This window comes from Carya illinoinensis, chromosome 2, assembly GCF_018687715.1.
Source record: "Carya illinoinensis cultivar Pawnee chromosome 2, C.illinoinensisPawnee_v1, whole genome shotgun sequence".
NCBI lineage: Eukaryota > Viridiplantae > Streptophyta > Magnoliopsida > Fagales > Juglandaceae > Carya > Carya illinoinensis.
This window is the reverse complement of record NC_056753.1, coordinates 3,635,523-3,655,570: the sequence shown is the minus strand read 5'-3', so window position 1 is coordinate 3,655,570 and position 20,048 is coordinate 3,635,523. Positions and strand designations below refer to the sequence as shown.

Below are 20,048 nucleotides of genomic sequence, written 5' to 3'. Positions count from 1 at the left end.
ATTGATTTTCATGACTTGAGGGTCAAGTTATGTGTCTTTTCTTTTGTGAAGTCCCACCATAAATTTTTGAACTTTCGTATCTAATGTCTTGCACACTATTTTGGGGAGCTAAAAAGTAGACATGAAATAAGTGGGGATGGTGCTCACCACAGTTCTGATTAGCATTGCTTGGCCCGCTTGGGAGAGTAGTTTTAATTTCCACCCTTCTAGCTTTTTCTCCACTCTATTTAGTAATTCTTGAAAGTTTTCTATTTTGTTTCTACCAATAGACGTTGAAAGGCTCAGATATTTCATTTTTTCTGAAGTCTTTGTATGGAAGCCATTGGTGGATTTCTGACTTTATGACTAGGTTTACATTCCTTGTGATGAAGATGGTAGATTTTTGCATATTGATCTTTTCTCCTGACCATTGTTGGAATTTTGCTAGGCTTTCAGAGATTAATTGGGCACTGTCTGTGATTGCTTTTACAAATATGATCATGTCGTTTGCAAACAGAAGATGAGAGATTGGTGTATTGTGTCTACTAATTTTTATCCCTTCTATTTAATTTCTTCCTTGCTTCCTCTTTTAAAGAATTCCAGATAACACTTCACTAACTAGAATGAAGAGGAAATGAGAGATTGGATCTTATTGCCTTAGTCCTTTTTGTACTTTGAAGAATCCACGGGGCGATCCATTAATGAAGATGGAAAAGGTTGTTGTGGTAATGCATTCTTTAATCAAATTTATCCACCTTGAGCTGTATCCCACTTGCTTCATTACTCAAAATAAAAAATCTCATTCTACTAAATCAAAGGCTTTCTCCATATCAAGCTTTATTGCCATTTGAGGTTTTTTTTTTTTTTTTTCCTTTTTTCTTCTTGAGATGATGGATGAGTTTGTGAGCAATAATAGTGTTCTCCTTGATATTGCGTCCTGGAACAAAGGCTGTTTGTAGAAGAGAAATAATGACATCTAATGTGGCTTTAAAGCAATTGGCCATTATTTTGGTAATGATTTTATAGATGACATTTGTGACACTAATTGGGAGGTAGTGGCTCGGATTGTTTAGGTTTTGAATTTTTGGAATAAGGGCTATCTTGGTATGGTTAATATGCTTTAGCAATTTACCACTCCTGAAAAAATTATGTACTGCTCCGGCCACCTCTTTTTTTATAATATTTCAGTAATGTCTGTAAAAGAGTGCGGTCATACCGTCCGGGCCACGTGCTTTATGGTTTGAGATTTGTTTGAGAGCACTGAAAATTTCTATCTCACTTGGCACTGCTTGAAGGTTCTCATTTTCTTGATCAATAATTTGCTTCTCAAATAAATTTTTCAAAGTTTCCAGAAAGCTTGGATTTATAGAAGTATATATTGACCGAAAATGATTAATGAAAGCATTCTTTGTGAGTATTGGATTTGAAAACCAATTACCTGGATTTAGTTTTATGGTGTCAATTGAGTTTGTTCTTCTTCTGATCGTCGTTGATAAATGGAAGAATTTGGTGTTGAGGTCTGTTGAGGTAAGCCATGATATCCTTAACTTTTGGTGCCATAGTGATTCTTCATATTCTCTTTGCTTGTGAAGGTTGTGTTGAAGGTAATTTTCTCTTTCCTCGTTGAATTCGCTCATGGATTTGCTTTGCACCTCCAATAACTCTGCTTCCAGATTTTGTATATTATTTTGAATTCACCAAAATAATTTTTTTCCCAGAGTTTGAGGGCTTCTTTTGTTGCTTGAATTTTTCGGCATAGTATATATGCTAGGTTTCCTTGAAAAAGTTTACTCCAGGCTTCTAGAATGATATTCTGATTAAGTAGTTCATGGATCTATAATTCTTCAAATTTGAAAGAGGTGACAGATTTCTGTTTGTTGGTCGTTTGTAGCAGTAGAGGGTGATGATCTGAGGCTGACGACGCTAGATCATGTTGCAATGCATCAGGAAACAGGCCCAAAATACACATAGACAAACAACAGGAGTGGAATGGTACTCATCAGAGAAAGATTAGATAGAGCGATTGCAAATCAAGATTAGATATAGATGGATTCATAAGTACAAAAGGAGTACTACTTCAAAATATAATATTTTCTAGTCCTTAGATTAGCCACTAGTGCTAATACCCCATAAAACTATTAAGATTAATTCATGCATGCATTACGACTGATATATATATATATATATTGCATCAAGGTAATTAATTAAATACTCAGGTATTTTATTTTAGGTAAATATATATTAAATTGGGAATTATATAATATATAAGTGCATGCATGCACTTGTAGTACTGCACATGTTAAAGTAGATGCATTTATCTCATGATCTGAAAATGACATCTACTAAACAGCATATACTAATGGACTCTTAATCCAAGCAACTAACCCACCTTAACACACAACTCATGATACGCGTGCACTTCAACAGTAATCTTTGGAATTAAGATCATATATATATATAGCAGCTAGCAATGGCAGCTATATATATATATATATATGTAATCCTCATCATCGATCAAGATTAATTATCACCTTCATCATGTATGCATATATATACATATATTATGTATAGTGAACACGGCCATGTCTATCGTGGCACCCACAAAGGCCAGGTCCTTCAACTGTCCTTCGGGCAGGCAACACGTGTCCTGCACCAGTGCTATATATATATATATATATATAAATATAATATTGCAAAGACGATAGATAAGAATCTCATGAGTCCGGCCAACTAAAGTAAAATTAACTGATTGGCCCAAAGAATAAGATGCCAATCATGAGATCATCGGAGTACCCTAATCCCAAACATATATATATATATGTAATTAATTAACCTTGCTAGCTATTAATTTCCATAATTAATTGTCTATAACGTCCTTGCTAGCAGTTAGTGCAAATTATATATATATATATTGCTAGAACTCAGATGATCCTCATGAACCATATATAATATATATATATATATATGTATGTATGTATGCATGCATGTATGCATGGTACTTTTAAACTTAGAATGGCATACCCTATTCTCAGCATTAATGCATTACAAGTAATTAAGTTCAATCCCATAATCATTGATTACACATTAGATGCGCTTTCATCTACCAAGACAACTGAGAGATATATTTTTTTTTTAAGAACAGTAGAAGCCAAAAAGGTAAAGAACTACATCATTAGAACTGCCTTTAAAATGAGACCAACCAAAGAAACAAGCACGATGTTCAAGGGCAGTGGAAAAGCAAGAACTTCAACCAAACATGGATCCAGAGAAAGTGTTCCACATGACTGGAGGGGTTGGTGTCACCAGCTATGCCAGAAATTCCTCACTTCAGGTCTTCCCACTTGATCTGATCTAGCGCCTAGATCTCTTGAAACTCTTCAATTTTATAAGTTTCATGACTGTTTCCTTTCGTTTCTTTTTTCAATTTTGAATATGGTTACAGAAGAAGGCCTCTGATATGGTGAGACACATCACGACAGATACTATCCAAGAACTTTTCATCAAAACAACTCCAAAGAGCATAGGAGTAGCTGATTTGGGTTGCTCTTCTGGACCCAATACCTTAACCATCATTAAAGATATTGTCGAAGCTGTTGAAGGAAGTAGCCATAAAATATTGCATCCACCACCAGAATTTCGTGTCTACCTTAATGATCTTCCAACAAATGACTTCAACTCAATCTTCAAAGCCTTGCCAGAATTCTACAGGGAGCTTAGACAAGAAAAAAGAGGTGGATCATGTATTCCCTCTATTTTCATTGGAGGCTATGCTGGCTCCTTTTATGGAAGACTTTTCCCCAACAATTGCTTGCACTTTGTCTATTCATCCTACAGTTTGCACTGGCTCTCCAGGGTATATACTGAGACTGATCTTTTGATCTCTAGCTGTCCCTTTTTTTCCCCTTTTTTTCAATCTCTCAAGTTTTATCTAGTGCATGCTTATCATTCATTGGTTGATGCAGGTTCCTCCGGGTCTTTACGATGAGAAGGGTGGGTCAATAAACAAAGGCCACGTTTACATTTCTGAATCCAGCCCTCCACAGGTTTCTCAAGCATACTACAAGCAATTCCAGGAGGACTTCACGTTGTTTCTCCGGTCACGGTCCGAGGAACTCATTGTTGGAGGAAGAATGGTGCTAATCTTCCTTGGAAGGAGAGGTCCAGATCATGTTGATAGAGGCAACTGTTTCTTCTGGGAACTGCTCTCACAGTCCTTTGCCGAATTGATCGCTAAGGTACTACTGATCGATCATGCGTGTGTTAAGAGTAATCCAGAATATGATCAAAAGTTGCAGTAGCAGTTGAAGTCACAGTCACTTTAACTATATATATATATATATATATATATATTATTCAATAAACAAACGAAAAACAAAAAAATATGTCGGGGTAGGGCAAGTACGTACGTGCTTTCAATTAGAAAGAGCAAGGGTGTTTTCTTTTTCTTGATTTAGGGTTTTCTTACTAACTTTAGGACCACTTTTTATACTTTTTCACACGTTTTTGCGCAAGTTAAAAACTCTAGGATTTGATTTTGTGCTTTCCTTTAGGATAGGATTGGATTTGTTTCCTCTTTAAAGCTTCTGCTTTATTTCTTTTCTTGAATTTTTAATTAGTAGCATTCATAGAATTAGGGTTGTAGCCGGATTGTACGTACGTAGTACGTCAAAGGTGCATGCGTAGGTTGTCGTACGTGGTAGTTCTAATGATTTCATCACGAGATAATTGAAATTTTGGGTTTATTATGAGTGTTGGAATGAAGTTTTTCTTCTTACTTTTCGTACTGTCTTCGTCATGAATTCAAGAAACAGCCCCAAACCCGTGAAATATCTTAGAAAACAATAATTAATGTGAGAGAGGGGCAGCTATTAGGAACGTACGAGAATATCATGAATTTCAACTCGGACGTAACTTAGCAAAAAAGAAGTTTGCAACAGATTTTGTCTGATTTTTAGACAAACATTGAATTATCAGGTCGTGATGATCGATAATTAATAACGTACGTTTAACAAGTTTTGATGTTCATGGTCTATAGATCAAGGGTTAATTAATATGAACGACACGATATAAAAAGAACATACGAGTGAGAGATCATATTGGATAATGATGAAGCATACATTAAAATCATGATATTGATCCATAGGTCGTTGAGGATTATGAGTAGTAAGTAATGTATCCAAAGATTAGTAATGCTATTCGTCATCCTCTTAATTATTATCCTTTCATCATTGCTATGTACTTTAGCATATATCTTGAAAGTTTAGTTTGAATTTTTTATATATCTATAAATCATTCAATACTATCTGATTAAGAGATGATGAAAAGATCATGATAGTTAACATATCAACATATCTCTTAATTATGATCTCCCACGTAAAAGGGATCACCTTAATTTGAGTAGGAAAAATGATCAACAGGAATAGTACTTTTGTTTTAGGTTTTCCTAATAATTTTAAATCTCTTATGTTTTTTTTTTTTTTTTAACTTAATAATAACTCTCTTGGATTGGTTTTCCTGGCCAGTAGGATAGGTATTATATAGTCAAGATCATGTACTTTTTAGAGTTTTCAATCTGTAACTTTACTTTTTTTTCCTTTCTATTAGTTATAATCTGCAATCTTAGGGTTATGGTATATATAAAGCCTGATCATCTACGAATTAAGGTTCTAGCCAGACAACTTGACATGCATGTAGCATCAATATATATATATATGGCTGCTATAAATCATGTATTCAGATAAGCCTTCTCATGAATACATACATACATACATATATATATATATATATAATCATATAGCGTGCAATATCAACAATGTAAAAAAAAAAAAACTTAGCTACCAAGTTTGCTTGAATTTCTTTCTTGTTAACAATTTCCATTAATTAGCTTCATTGTGCCCTGCAATTAGTGATCAATTACTTTGTTGCTGTATGATAAGGTTAATTTCTTATATGGTTAAGTACTGATTCTGATCTTAAAACAGGGCTGACAGAATAGAAAATGATTGTAACATCCTTAATTTGAATCTCTTTAACTCTAATTAAGGTTAATCTTTCGTTCAGTTGCAGTTACTTTTCTATGGGCAGGATTGTGGGCTAACTCTCAATATTGTCATCTTGTGATCAGTTATTTAGGGTATCCGGTGATCTATTGGATGGTCATGTAGCTAGGTAGTTGGCTGATGCATGGTTATCTATGGTATTATTTGAACTTGAATATTGTGTATTTATATATATATTGATAACAGTAATTAAATCCATCCCTACATTGAATTTCACTAAAACGGTACTAATAATCGAGTTTTGAACAAGTTCTTCAAATCGTCGACTCTGAGTCTATGACCTCTTTCTAGCTTCCAAAATCAAGCGTACACCTTGAGTTTCCGGAGATATATGGTAACATATATATAAACCCTAGCTAGAACCCAACAATCCACCAACAGTACTACTTGCTAATTACTACATGATCATAAACCGCACTATATATATATATATATATAAATGATTTGATGAACGTCACAACATAGTAAATTAAGATGTAGCTAATTCTAGGCTTAATTTCTACTGTATATGGTCAACATAAGCCTCTAGGACCAAACCGCTTAATTAAATTATTGTCCTGATCGATCTCCTTAATTTCTCTCTTCTATCTTAATGTTTTCATATTTTATTTTTTCTTCGGTATTTTAAAGAACTGGTTCTACTGATATTCTTTTTCAAAATTCACATCATTTTTTATCTAGACTTAACCAGATTAGGAGTTTCATCTCTCGGCATTATTTAGATTCATGCATGACTAGAGACTAGCTAACCTTTTACCCCCTCCAAATGAAACAAGCTAGGGAACTAGAGATACATGATTTTTATTTACTATTTTTTCACCCTAAGATTATGTTTGAATGTTGAGATGATTTCAGATAATCTGTAAATATTAATGAAAAAGTAATAAATAGTAGCAAAAAAGTAATGAATAGTTTGTAAATAGTAGTGAGGTAAGTGCCGTTTAGATAGTGAATTGAGATGAAAGTTGAATAAAATATTATTAGAATATTATTATTATTTTGATATTTGAAAAAGTTAAATTTTTTATTATATTTTGTGTAGAAATTTAGAAAAATTGTAATGATGAGATAATATGAGGTGAAACACTTTCATTATCCAAACAGACATGAGATGATCTAACCTCATGCACTAATTAACCAAACATGGCCCTAATCCTCTTCCTCTGCAGATGCCATCTTTTAATCAGTTTCCTTATTGATCCTAGTGTGTGCGTGTGCGTGTGTATATCAATTTTACTTATGGTTGATGCCTCCGATGATGGTTTTCCTTGTTCTACGTTGGAAGCTTCTTCTCATGAGACATCGATGTAGATCGAGTAATTTAGATATTTGTAATGGTTGCATGCTTCAAAGTTTGGCTTATTAGAAATATAGCCTCATTGTTCCTTAAAATATGGTATCTAATTCATACATAGCTCTTTAATTATATATCTTAGCACATCTTTGAAATGAAAATATGAAACAATTTCACTTTCATTGATTTCGTTTGAGCCTTGAAACCCTTCCCGCGGAAAACATGATTCTTGGTAATATTTCCAAGAGTTAAAATTCTTGGACAAATAAAGTACTACTTTTTTTTTATCACTTGGTGGATTATCCTCGGGTAGGAGCATCTCTCAAATTCTTTTTTAACCCACCCAATTTATTTTGCTTATGTCCAGAATATCATGTAGATTCATGACCCGTATGAATACTTAGAATATGTTAGTATATCTGTGAATAACAGTAAAATAGTTTGAGTAAAAATATTTTATTGGTTTTTGAAAAAGGGGAGAAAAAAATTGAATAAAAATATTATAAAGTCAAATTTTATATTATTTTTATTTTGAAATTTGAAAAGGTAGTATTTTTTTTTAATGTTTTGTTTAGGAGTTTGTGAAAATAGGACTGCTATATAGCAGCCTCTACACGGCACTTCCAAGTTTTTTTTTTTTTTTTCCTTATGCCATTCTTCATTTCCCCATGGAAAAGTATAGTTGCAAGCACAATTGTGTACTAATCTGTGTACTAATGTGATGTGATTGGTCAAAAAGTAGATTTTATTGAAAACAGTATTAATTTAAATTTTAAGTATGAATAAATCAGTGTTGGTACACAGATTAGTGCGCAACTGTGCTTGTATGTAGCAAAACTCTTTCCCCATACACCTCTCTCTCTCTCTCTCTCTCTCTCTCTCTCTCTCTCTCTCTCTCTCTCTCTCTCTCTCTCTCTCTCTCTCTCTCTCTCTCTCTCTCTCTCTCTCTCTCTCCCCACTTTGAGTGATGTTTAGGTAGAAAATATCTAAGAATATATGAGAACATTTGTGTTGCCAAACGGACCCTTATTGATTGCATCATCGTGTTGTGGTTTCTAGAAACCATCGTAGGTTTTTATAGTCCTATATCGTTCATCACTTCTTTTCCCATCATTAGTAATAATGAATATTGATTTATATGATTATAGAAACCTGATCTAGGAAATACGCACACACATATATGCAACTAGCAAGATCCATATTGTGCTATATATCCTAGATTGTGAGATTTTGATAATTAAGCCCCGGATTAGATGGAAGGATTAATTGTGATGGTGTTTGCAGTTACAAAGTTAATGTTAACTCGGTGAAATTGGACTATATAAATGATTTTAGAAACTTACAGTAGTTAAACAAAATTATCATGATTTATAGTTTTGGACATAGTGCGCAGATGTGATTTGCACTTTGTGTACTACAACAAATTATATATTAGTGTTTACATAAGGTGATGATATGGCTTTAAACTTTTTATAAGGAGCATGATATATATATATATATATACAGGTTATCAAAGTATACAGACAGACAACTAGAGGGGGCTTTCTTATCTGGGTGTGACTATAATAGCATCCTACCGGCCTCGATGACGAGAATTATCTGCAGGCACTCCCTTTAGTTGGATTTGAGTCATAGCTTGAACTCCAATCCCACTAATAAATTCAATGAATCTTTAGGCAGCTAATATTAATAGTCTAAGTTGAATTCAGATTTGGATTGGAACTCAGAGCCTAGCTAGCTAGTACATACCAAACCACTTGCAAGTAATCCATGTAATGACCATCAAGCCATCACCCACCTTAGTGGTCTTCCTATATATATGCTACTAATTATTAAGGGAAGATACTCTTTTTTAACAAGCGAGAATGAACTAAGAAACATGACAACATATTTATCATTTTTTTGGACCTCATGCACATAAAGAAATTATATTTTTATACATAAATAACATTTTAATAATAGATGGTTGTTTTTGTGTTATTTGTGTCTAATGTAAAAGGGGGAAGTTGAGGAAGAGAAGCTCGACTCTTACGATGTGCATTTCTATGCACCATCGAAGAATGAAATAGAAGATGAAGTGAGAAAGGAAGGTTCTTTTGGGTTGGACCGTCTGGAGATGTTTCAAATAGAGGGCAATGAAGATCAAAAGGATCATGATGATGATCATGGTAAGATCATCAGCTATGGAGCAAAAGTTGGAAGGACAGTGAGGGCAATCCAAGAATCCATGATTTGCCACCATTTTGGAGAGGGGATTTTAGACCATTTGTTTGAGCACTATGGAAGATTGGTGGATGAAGAAATGGGTATAGAAAAAATTGAGCCCATCACCTTTGTTATTGTTCTAAGAAAGTTATAATGAACCGAATTTATAAGCCATGCATGCATGCACGCACGAACATGTCATAATGATCATTAATATTGGAATTAGGAACTCATGCATGGACTGGGGATCATATTATATATCGCAGCAAATTATATATTGTGTATCTTTGGGCTCTAGTACGTTCAATTCACAATAGAAAATATATATCGGTAGAAATTAAAATATATATATACTATTACTGTCTCACTATTATCGTATATTCTACTAATTATCTTGTCAGTTATTTTTTATAAAAATGACTATTTTCTATTAAAATGAGAATATTATTACAAATAATCATTTTCATCGCAAATAATCCGTTAGAAATGCTTGTTTGTCTTGTAGTAATCCTAGTATTGTATTTAATGTTAGAATCCACGTACACTATGCCTATGGTGATCAACATTTAATTATGTACATGGAGGCTACAACATTTAATTAGTGAACTATTAATTTGCAATATAACAAGTTATCAGCCCTCTGTTCATATTATAATTCTCCTCGTTTTTCAGTTTGAAATATATATATATATATATATGCATGGCTCATATTACAGCATAAAGTTTCTTAATGTTTCCAGCTGAAAACAGGTCCACGGTGAAAGTGGTCACATCTGACACAAATTCTGATAAAATATTTTGAGATTGGGAACACAATTGAGTTCTATTTTGTCTCTGAGATTTTTTTGAAATGATCGGAGGAGAGGGGTGGTGGTCCTATCATCCATTGGGGGAAAAAATGGCAGGTGATTTAAATCACGATTTATCATTTTATGTCTTTTTTTTCATCCCAAAATCTCTGCCATCCAAACGCGAACTGTTCAAAAGGTAAAGATCATGCCCCGCTTCGGGGGCTTTTATTGTTCTGAAAAGCTGAAACATGGAGAACCACATATATACTACTCTTATCAATTATATATATATATATATATATATATATATATATTGTCATGCTTGCATAAGTTATTGGTCCTGCCACATATAATAAGACATGCAATTTGTTTTATCAATCTGTAGTTCACAGAAGGAGTAATTGATATATATATATATATGTATATATGTATGTAGAGAGAGAGAGAGAGAGAGAGAGAGAGAGAGAGAGAGAGAGAGAGAGTTCAATGTCCCCAATGTATGGGACCTTAGAAAGAAAATAGGCATAATAAAATTAATTAGGAGTAGAAGGAGGATCAGAGGAATAAGATGCCCCAAGTCTTGTCAAGAGAGGTTCTCATTCCAACATCCATTGGCAGCTATGATCATAGAAATACTGATTTTGACTAGTAACCACACTCTGTCTTCTTCAAATTCTCAGGCACCTTATCTCTTGTCAATTTGGGTTCTTCTAAGCTGCAAATCAAAGGGTTCCGATTACTAATTAAACAACCATGTAAAGATTAAACATGCCAGGATCTTCCACACAAAAGGTCATGCATCAAAATCCGAGGTAAGATACTAAGATGAGAGAATAGGAATGTGGCCAATGATTTTCAATTTCCAATATAAAGTTATAAAGATTTGATTTGACCCAATAATTATAGAGTTATGCTTATGTGACATTGTCCATCAATCATAGACAATGATATATATAGCATATAATACTTTTTTATTTATAAACAAATATGAGTACAACTTCTCTATATGTTGAAACAAATGCCTAGAAAGAAATAAAACAAATAATCAACGAAGGGAATGGCCTCTGATCATTACTCCAATAGAAAAAGGCAGCAAGGTCTCACTTTTGCCAGAATAATTGAGGAATGGATAAGAACAAGCTTCTTAAGCTACACCTATAATGCATATTCCTTCACAGAAAGGCATTGCCTGTTGGCACCCACCACTAAGCACTCCATTACAAACATGTTCAAACATCTTCCCCTACCTCTTCCAATTCAAACAATCTCAGATTGAATAAATTAATTGGCTCGATCTCTTGTTTGGTACAAATAAAACAATAAATAAATGACAACTGAGGAAAAAAAACATAAAAAACCCGACATAAGAGAAATTAATTAGGAAAAGAAGACAAAGTGCATGGCATGTTCCTTAGGAGATCAGCATTAAGGAAAAGCTAAAGGGGTATCATTAGAATCCCCTCAGGTATAAAGAATGCAACCACACCATATACGGTCATTTATTGCGGAGATAATCATTACTAATCCACCCAAATAGACGAATAAAAAAGAAGATAAATAATTTAAAAAAGAGCAATATCACGTATAATCGTCAATTACACAAATATTATACAGTCATTTAAAAAAAAAAATAGAATCTACTATTAAAAAATTAATTTTTTTATCTAAATTTTGTATTTTTTTAATTTTTTCAAATGATTTACGACACTTATACAATAACAACTGTAACTATCATTCGAGAATGAATGAACGAGAAATAACTTACATAGTTTTAAGATATGCACTCCATTCAAAAACAATAGATAAACAAGGAACATATATTTAAATAAATAAATGTTAAACGCATGAAATAATAGTTAATGATTCCATTCTTTTTTAAAGAAAATGCATAAAATTTATCCATCTTAAAATTATATTCATATTTCTCGTTGTAATTTACATCTAACATTACTCAATAAATAAAATGAAAAAGATTATAGAAACTTTTGGGAGATTTTAGGCCTTGTTCATTTTCAAAAAACACTCATTTCATCTCATCTTAATTATTATAACTTTTTAAAATTTTAATATAAATATAAAATAAAAAATTTAACTTTTTCAAATTTCAATATAAAAATAATATTAAAATAATATATTTTAAAAATATTTTATTCAACTTTCAATTATAATATCAATTTCTCTCATTTCTCATTTCTCAACTTGTAGGAATAGACTTTTGGACTTAGTGTCCATAGCATTATTGTCCCATACTCCACCTCCTTAAGAGGATGGAGGGGCTGGTCATTTTGTTTATACAAAGCTCTCTTTCTTAGGAGAGGTTTAGAAATTAAGACAATATCAGTAATTTTATGTGCATGAATGTTCCAGTGTAAATGCGTAGGTTGACTTATAGTCTGAATTTTCCTGTATTAATAATTTATATTTGTAATTTCGGTATGATAAATGAATTCACATTTCATAAAAAAAAAATAAAATAAAAAAAATCTTAGGGGAATAGTGAAAGTGAAGTACAATTTGAAAATAATTATACCATAATTCTGTGATGATCGGTACTAATCTCCACTAGAGAACAGCTTCAATTCATTGCATTGCTTGAGCAAAAGCATAACTCATCGTATAAATTAAAACTGCGTTCGTAATCGGAGATGTCAAAATTCGAGTCAATGAACGCCACTTTCCGACCAGAAATTAACGTACAAGAAAAATCCGCGGCCGGAAGTTAACTTTGCACCTAAATTTTTGATAAAACTGTAAAGCATTATCTATATAGTGTTTGTAGATTTATTAAACTTCATCCGCTAATTGCCTACGGGGACGCCGATCTGGTTGTGAACAACGATGGGAAGTGACTCTTGGCGACGGAACTTCCGCTGTTTAGCAATGAAGGCCTCTATGGTGCGCTGGAAGTCCTCGTTGCTCATCTCATCCTCCGGGCATGGATTCTCTGGCCTATTCTCTTCGGAGTTCGCAGCTTTCAGGCACTTCTCCGTCTCCGTTCGCCGGAGCTTTCCTGCATACTTCTCCGAACCCTCTCCCTCGAGCTTCTCCGACTGAGTCCTCTGGCACGCTTTCGGGTGCATTAGATCCGTGCCCTTGTCAGAGTACTTTTGAGAGTCATCTGCACGAGCAGTTCTGTTCACCTCACAGATAATCTGCTTGTCCTGGTACTCGATTACCTCCGGCGCGTGAACCGGGGGATCGGTTTCGGACTCCGGCTTCGTGGAGTCATCGCTGTTTTTGATGAATTTTTCATAGAGTTCGGTATCTGCTTTGTCGCCGGGCTGTTCATGGCCGGGGAACCGGCCGGACTTGGTGATAAGAATGACGATGATGACATTGCATAGCATGAAAACGAAGAGAGGGCTGGCGACGAAGCTCAAGAGCTTCCAGAAGTACTCACCGGAAATTCTGACGGCGAGAGGGACCCGAAGGAAGCTCCACGAGACGAAAACCAGAGCCAGAAAAAGCTCCACGTAGCGGAAGAGCTTAGCGATGCGAAACATGACGCTAGCTTCTTGATTGGAGGGGTAAGTTTGACAGGATTCTTTTTCGGCCAAGTGGTTGTCATAATCGAAGAAATCCATCACACATGCACACAAATTAGAAAGAGGAGCGAAGGGAGGGCGGAAGTTGAAAGAGTTCTAGGGCATTGGAAATGATTTTCCGAGAAAGTTGAAAGGAAAAAAAGGGAGGGACAGTATTGTAGAGTTAAGAGAGCATGGAGACAGAGCTCGATTGAAGAGCGAGATACAATGACAGTGAGAAGTCGGTGTCTGGGCTGTGGACTCTGGCGGCTGGCTAGTTTTTATCAACAAAAATTCCAATGCTTTGGAGAACTGAACGCCCTTTATTTTGCGTTGAATGGACCGATCAGAGAGCTTGCTCCCTTTTATAGATAGACGGAGACGTCGGGATTACATGGGCATCGTAGAGGGAAGAAGACAAAATTAAATACTTATACGTGGTAATTCAACAAGAAAAATGTTCCTAATAATTATAAGTGTGCAAAAGTCGCATAATCATTTAAAATAAATATTGCACTCATCTAAATTGAGTTGGAGAATGGAAGCGATATTCCCATCTCGGTCCACTGGGTTGGGCCTGAGCAAGACACTGAAGCCCGTTTTAGCCTGGATCGCTCCTCTCTTATGGGCCAAGGGCCATCAACATAACCCAACCACCAGTTGTGGTGAGAAACAAATCGAAGGGGAAGACGAGACAAGCCAACCCTGACACCAACTTATGACACTTAGCATTAAAAGATCTACGACGGCAAGTAAATGGAGAACACATACAACCCTCCATTAACTAATAATGGGGATGAGAAGTGACCGGGATTCCACTGACTTTGACATCGGAGGCTCTCGAACCACCACCAACCCCATTCTTGCCTTTGTGATTGCAAGTAGAAAGATCTTGGCTTGAGTTGTTTAAGTTTAGTCTAGGTATACGAAATACGTCATCAACAAGGAAAACTTATTTTATTAAAGGAAAATTATATATATTATACTACAATCTCACTATATAAGATATGATACATTTATTACTATTAGATGATCATTAACTAGATATAAATATATCACATTTTATATAATATAATAAAATTAAGATAAAAAGTGTGGTTACAGTATTATTCTTTATTAAATTACAACGCATTGGTAAAAGATATGAAAATCACATACGTTTTCAACAAGTATCTTTATTTTTTATGGTTAAGATAATAATTAAATTAAACTAACGGGGAGTACAAACAGTGGGGGAGGAGACTTACAAATACGTCAAACAAGTTAAAACAAACTGCATTTATTATTATTTTTCTTTAAGTGCCAAATGGCAAATGAGAAATGAATTCAATCCCTTATTTTTTTTGGCACGAGGCTACTCATACATCAGCACCAATGTATTTTTGGTGCAATTCAAGTCTATTTAAAAATATAAATGTTTTTAAATATTTTCAGTCTATTTTATTACTATTTATAAATAATTTATTATTATTTTTAATAACCTGCTGACGTGGCAAATAATATCAATCTGTCATGTCATTTTATTTAATCAAATAAAAATAGAAAGGACACAGGTTGAGCGCTGCACTTTTCATTGCATTGCAAATAAACTTTTAGAAAATCTTAAAAATCTAGAAAGGCTGCTTCATCCTTCACTCTGCTGCTACTGCCATCACCAGATTCACCACGACAACTCATGGACACATATCTGTTCTTACACTACCACCTTCCTCATTCTAAACAAAATTCATATTCAAACTTTCAACGACCAGGACATTAGTAATTGTCATTTACGATGTTTTTCTTTTTCTTTTTTCTTTTTTTTTTTATTGAAAAAAAATTTGTCATTTACGATGGGCGTGCAGGAGGTACGGAGAAACAGTGAATCGTAGCCAACAATCTTTGAAAGGTCACGTGCGCCTTCCTTAAACTCATGGAACGGCCAGTTTTTTACCACTTAAAAATAAAAAATAATAGTTACTATAGTGATTAAATAAATTTTGCATAATTATTTAAAAAAATAAATAAATATAAAATATTCATAAAAAAATTAATTTTTAATAATAAGTTTTATTTATTTTTTAAATAACTATACAATATTTATATACTTTATAATTATATATTACATCACTCTTTTTAAAGAGTACATCTTCTGTTGTTAACAAGTCTATAATATATATATAAGTTCTTAATCCTTGATAGATTTTCTGAAAACTGAGTAACAGAGACTGCTGAATGCTCTGTGGTCAATAACTTCACAGAGATTTTTATCCAATGAGACAGACATCATCGTTTTCAGTACTAAAGATTTTTTATGATCTAGTTTAGCTTGAGATCGGAGAGACTGAACAATGGCAGACTTACAATTATTTATTATTATTATTATTTTTTGTTTCCAATAATTTCTCATTTTATTTAAATATTTTCCTTTTAAAATATAACTATATAAAAATTGAATTGTAATTTATTCATGGCAAGTATTCCATTTTTATATTTATGATTTGTGATTATATTGACTGAATTTGATATATTTTAATATGAAAAAAAAATCTATTTATTGACACATCATTGGTGTAAAATTCTTAATAACATTATAATGTTATTAAGAATAACCCTTTTATTTATTAAATAACCCTTTTAAAAAAGGATAATATTTATTATCAAAAAATTAAGTTTTTTATATGTATTTTATATTTATTTTTTTAAAATGAATTATACTATATTTACCTATTTTATAATTATAAATATTAATTTTTTTTTTTTTTTTATAATTATGATATAGTTCAAAGTTGAAAGGGACAGATTTTAAAAGCTAGGGTGTACTACGGCCACTTGCACATTGAATTGGGTTCATTTCAGTCTGATGCAGTCAAGGAGAGAAACAGTGGAAAAAAAAACAGGGTTTTGAAGGTGGGTGAACTTTGAAGTAAATAGGAATTGGTGCTGCCCGTGAACTTGTTCTAAATTTGTAAGAAAGACTGGTGCTGCATGCTGTGTTTCCTCTCTTTTGCTTTTCTAAGCTTTGTTAGATTGAGTTGACAGGATGATGGACTCCTCCTTCACCCTGCCTTTCTCCCACGTTCTGACACCATACATTTGCACTTTCATCGTGATATATAATATGTGATTTGCTGTATTTTTTGGCTTTTGTGTGCGAATGCGAATTTGTATGCGGGTTGCGAGGATTTGATTAATATTGTTAGCTTATTTGTTTATGTTAGAGGGCACAATGGAATAGCTCAAGTACAGTTTTTCCAAGTTGCTTAGTGAGTTTATCCAGTCTGGTCAACATTCCAGCAAGTTTCAAGCAACTCTTCTTGATGGTAAAGTGTACTACTTAGAATAACACTAAAAAAATCCACAACCTGAATACTTACTCAAGAGAGAATGGAAAATAGAGAGAGATTGTTGTGCTTATCAAGAATGGTGTTTTGAAACCAACTGAGAAGGGACTATATATAACCCTCCTAGCGCACCACTCACGACTGGCCTTAAAAGCCTGCTTTTAATCCTCATGAGGTGGCCATTAGCCATTTTAATTTTCAGGCATAACGGATGGCCATTAGGGCCATGCGTTATATCATGTAACAAAATTGCACAGGAGACACTTGCCCAAGTGGATGCCCCTCCAATTTACATCTCCCATTACCACACAGTGGGCATGGCTCCAGGCAAATTTCTCAATTTGCTCGCCTCCAAGACGTAAATAAGGATCTTACATCTAGCTAACTACATGCTACATAGATTATGGAGTATCCATGCATGGTCATCTCAATACAATGGACTGCATCTTGACTCCCACTAAGATGACATATCTTTGTATTAACCAACTTATCCCTTTGAACAAGTACCTAAAGACATAATGTCTCATTTTCGCTCACTACTCAAGCTCCAAAGGCAATCGCTAGTGTGAGTTAGCCAATCTAAGCCCGTTGACAAACTTTGTATGTGTATCTGAAAAAATAATATAATAAAGACAATATGAACTGAATAAAATCACATTGCATTAATATCCGAATGAAAAGTTTACATGTCAATGTCAACTGAAATATAAATTACATTCACAATCAAAAAATAATATAATAAAGACAAGATGAACTGGATAAAATCATATTGCATTAATATCCGAATGAAAAGTTTACATTTCAATGTCAACTGAAATATAAATTACATTCACAATCAAAAAATAATATAATAGACAAGATGAACTGAATAAAATCATATTGCATAAATATCCTAATGAAAAGTTTACATCTCAATGTTAGCTGAAATATAAATTATATTTACAATCTACACAGTCTTAAATTTCCTTACATGAGCCATGAAAGCATCTCTTGCTATATAGGCTTTGCTAGGATATCAATAACCACGCGACTGGTAGAAAAGTTAAATTATAACTAAAGAATAGTTAAAATGTGAAATAAAGTACTACAATAGACTCAATAAATATACAATAAATTTGACTATCAACCATTTGGCTGACTAAATTTATTAAGGCAAAGAGACTAGCTAAATATTATTTTTAGAGTAAAATATTATACTGAAACCGAACATAGAGGGAGAAAATACATAGTGGTATACTGAAACTGAAACCAAACATAGCGGTGTATTGCTTTGTTTGATACATTAGAGAGAAGTTATCCTATGCCATCACAGACCATAATATTTAATATAATCATATTTAAATTACAATTAGAATTAAAATATATAAAAAATTTAAAATTAATATTTTAATAAAATAATAAAAAATTTATTATTTGATGTTGTAAAAAATAGTTAGTTAAAATTTATAAAAGTAAATTTTTTAATTAAATTTTAGTTAAAATTTATTCAATCTTGCTCTTATAGCTCAAATGGTAATCCCAGCACTGACAGGGCATGTAGTGTACGTGGACATAAAGCCTGAAGTACTTACAGTAGAAGCTCATAAACACGCAAGAAATTTACGGGAAGCAATTTAAAACTTTTAAATTCCGGAGAGGACTTGAAAGAACAAACCACATGTGCCTCAGCAAAGGTAATTGTATTTTTGTTCATTTCAGTGTACGTTTTCAACTTTTTGGCTGGTAGTTGATATTTCCTTATAATGTAAAGCTCTGAGTTTTGTCTGAACACCAAAGAGAAGCTTACAGCACACCAGCAAATCTGAAGGCACTGCTGAATAAGGTCTGACCAATTTGGGTAAAAGCAAACCTTTCATATCTTTCTTTTATATATGGGATTATTTTCCTCTGTAAACAATAAAATTATATGTCGTGACGTGTGGTAACACATACTTCCAGTTGCGGTCCATATTACTGTAATACGTTAGCCATATATATGTCTAATTTTTAAAAATTAAATCAACTGTATTGGATATGTTAGCTGTGATGGTTTCTTTTCTATATATATATATGAAATTTTTTCCTACATTCTAAGATCTAATTTAGATAAGTCGAGTAATTTATATTGTTGTTGTTTATGTTAGAAAATATATATATAATAATAAAATATAAATATAAATCCACCCATCACACACCACATTTTTTTATTTTATTTATTTATTTTTATGTATTCGTGTTGGCATGCCCCCATTGACGTTTCCATTAAGATATGAAAATTAAAACCTACCAGAGTGAGATTTTTGTAAAAAGATTATGGTTGTAAAAAAAAATTGATAAACCGGTAAACCATATTGGACCGAACCAAATCGGTGGGATCGATCCGGTCCCGAGTTTGGTTCGGTCTGGTATCGATTTTATTTTTTTTAAAACCGGTCAAAATCGATCTGGTTTCGAATTTTCTTTTTCTAAAACTAGACCGGACCGGTTTATATATATTTTAATTTTTTATATTTTATATAATATTTATATATAACTTATAACTATATATAAAATAGTTTTGTATTATATAATAAATTACCAATTAATATAATATTAAATTTTAAAATCTTATATCATTTTGTTTATTGTATTAATAGTTATACAAATATTATATAGTGCATATTAATAGTTATACTAATACTATATCACTATATATTATTATAGTCTATTATACAATTATAATATATTGTTCCGTTCTCTCATCCCTAAAGTATACCTCTTGTTTCTCATCTATTATATGATGATGATATTATGTTTTTTGTTAATGGTGGAAGATCTTCTCTTCAAGAAATTAGAGATACCTCTGCGTTATACAAAGATTGGTCTGGTCAAGTGGTGAGTAAAGAAAAATCCTC

At 33.0% G+C, this 20,048-nt stretch overlaps 2 protein-coding genes across 2 annotated transcripts; one reads left to right on the top strand and one right to left on the bottom strand.

Moving 5' to 3' along the window:
* Window positions 1–3,185: 3,185 nt before the first annotated feature.
* LOC122297413 (probable methyltransferase TCM_000336) lies at window positions 3,186–9,774 on the top strand. Its single transcript, XM_043107465.1, has 4 exons — window positions 3,186–3,310; window positions 3,422–3,832; window positions 3,942–4,214; window positions 9,332–9,774. The coding sequence occupies exons 1-4, from the start codon at window positions 3,236–3,238 to the stop codon at window positions 9,689–9,691; spliced, it is 1,119 nt and encodes a 372-aa protein (XP_042963399.1). The 5' UTR covers window positions 3,186–3,235; the 3' UTR covers window positions 9,692–9,774.
* Window positions 9,775–13,126: 3,352 nt separating this feature from the next.
* On the bottom strand, window positions 13,127–13,912 carry LOC122301618. The gene has a single exon (XM_043113023.1). It carries the CDS (start codon window positions 13,910–13,912, stop codon window positions 13,127–13,129), a length of 786 nt encoding a protein of 261 aa, XP_042968957.1.
* Between the last annotated feature and the right edge of the window lie 6,136 nt (window positions 13,913–20,048).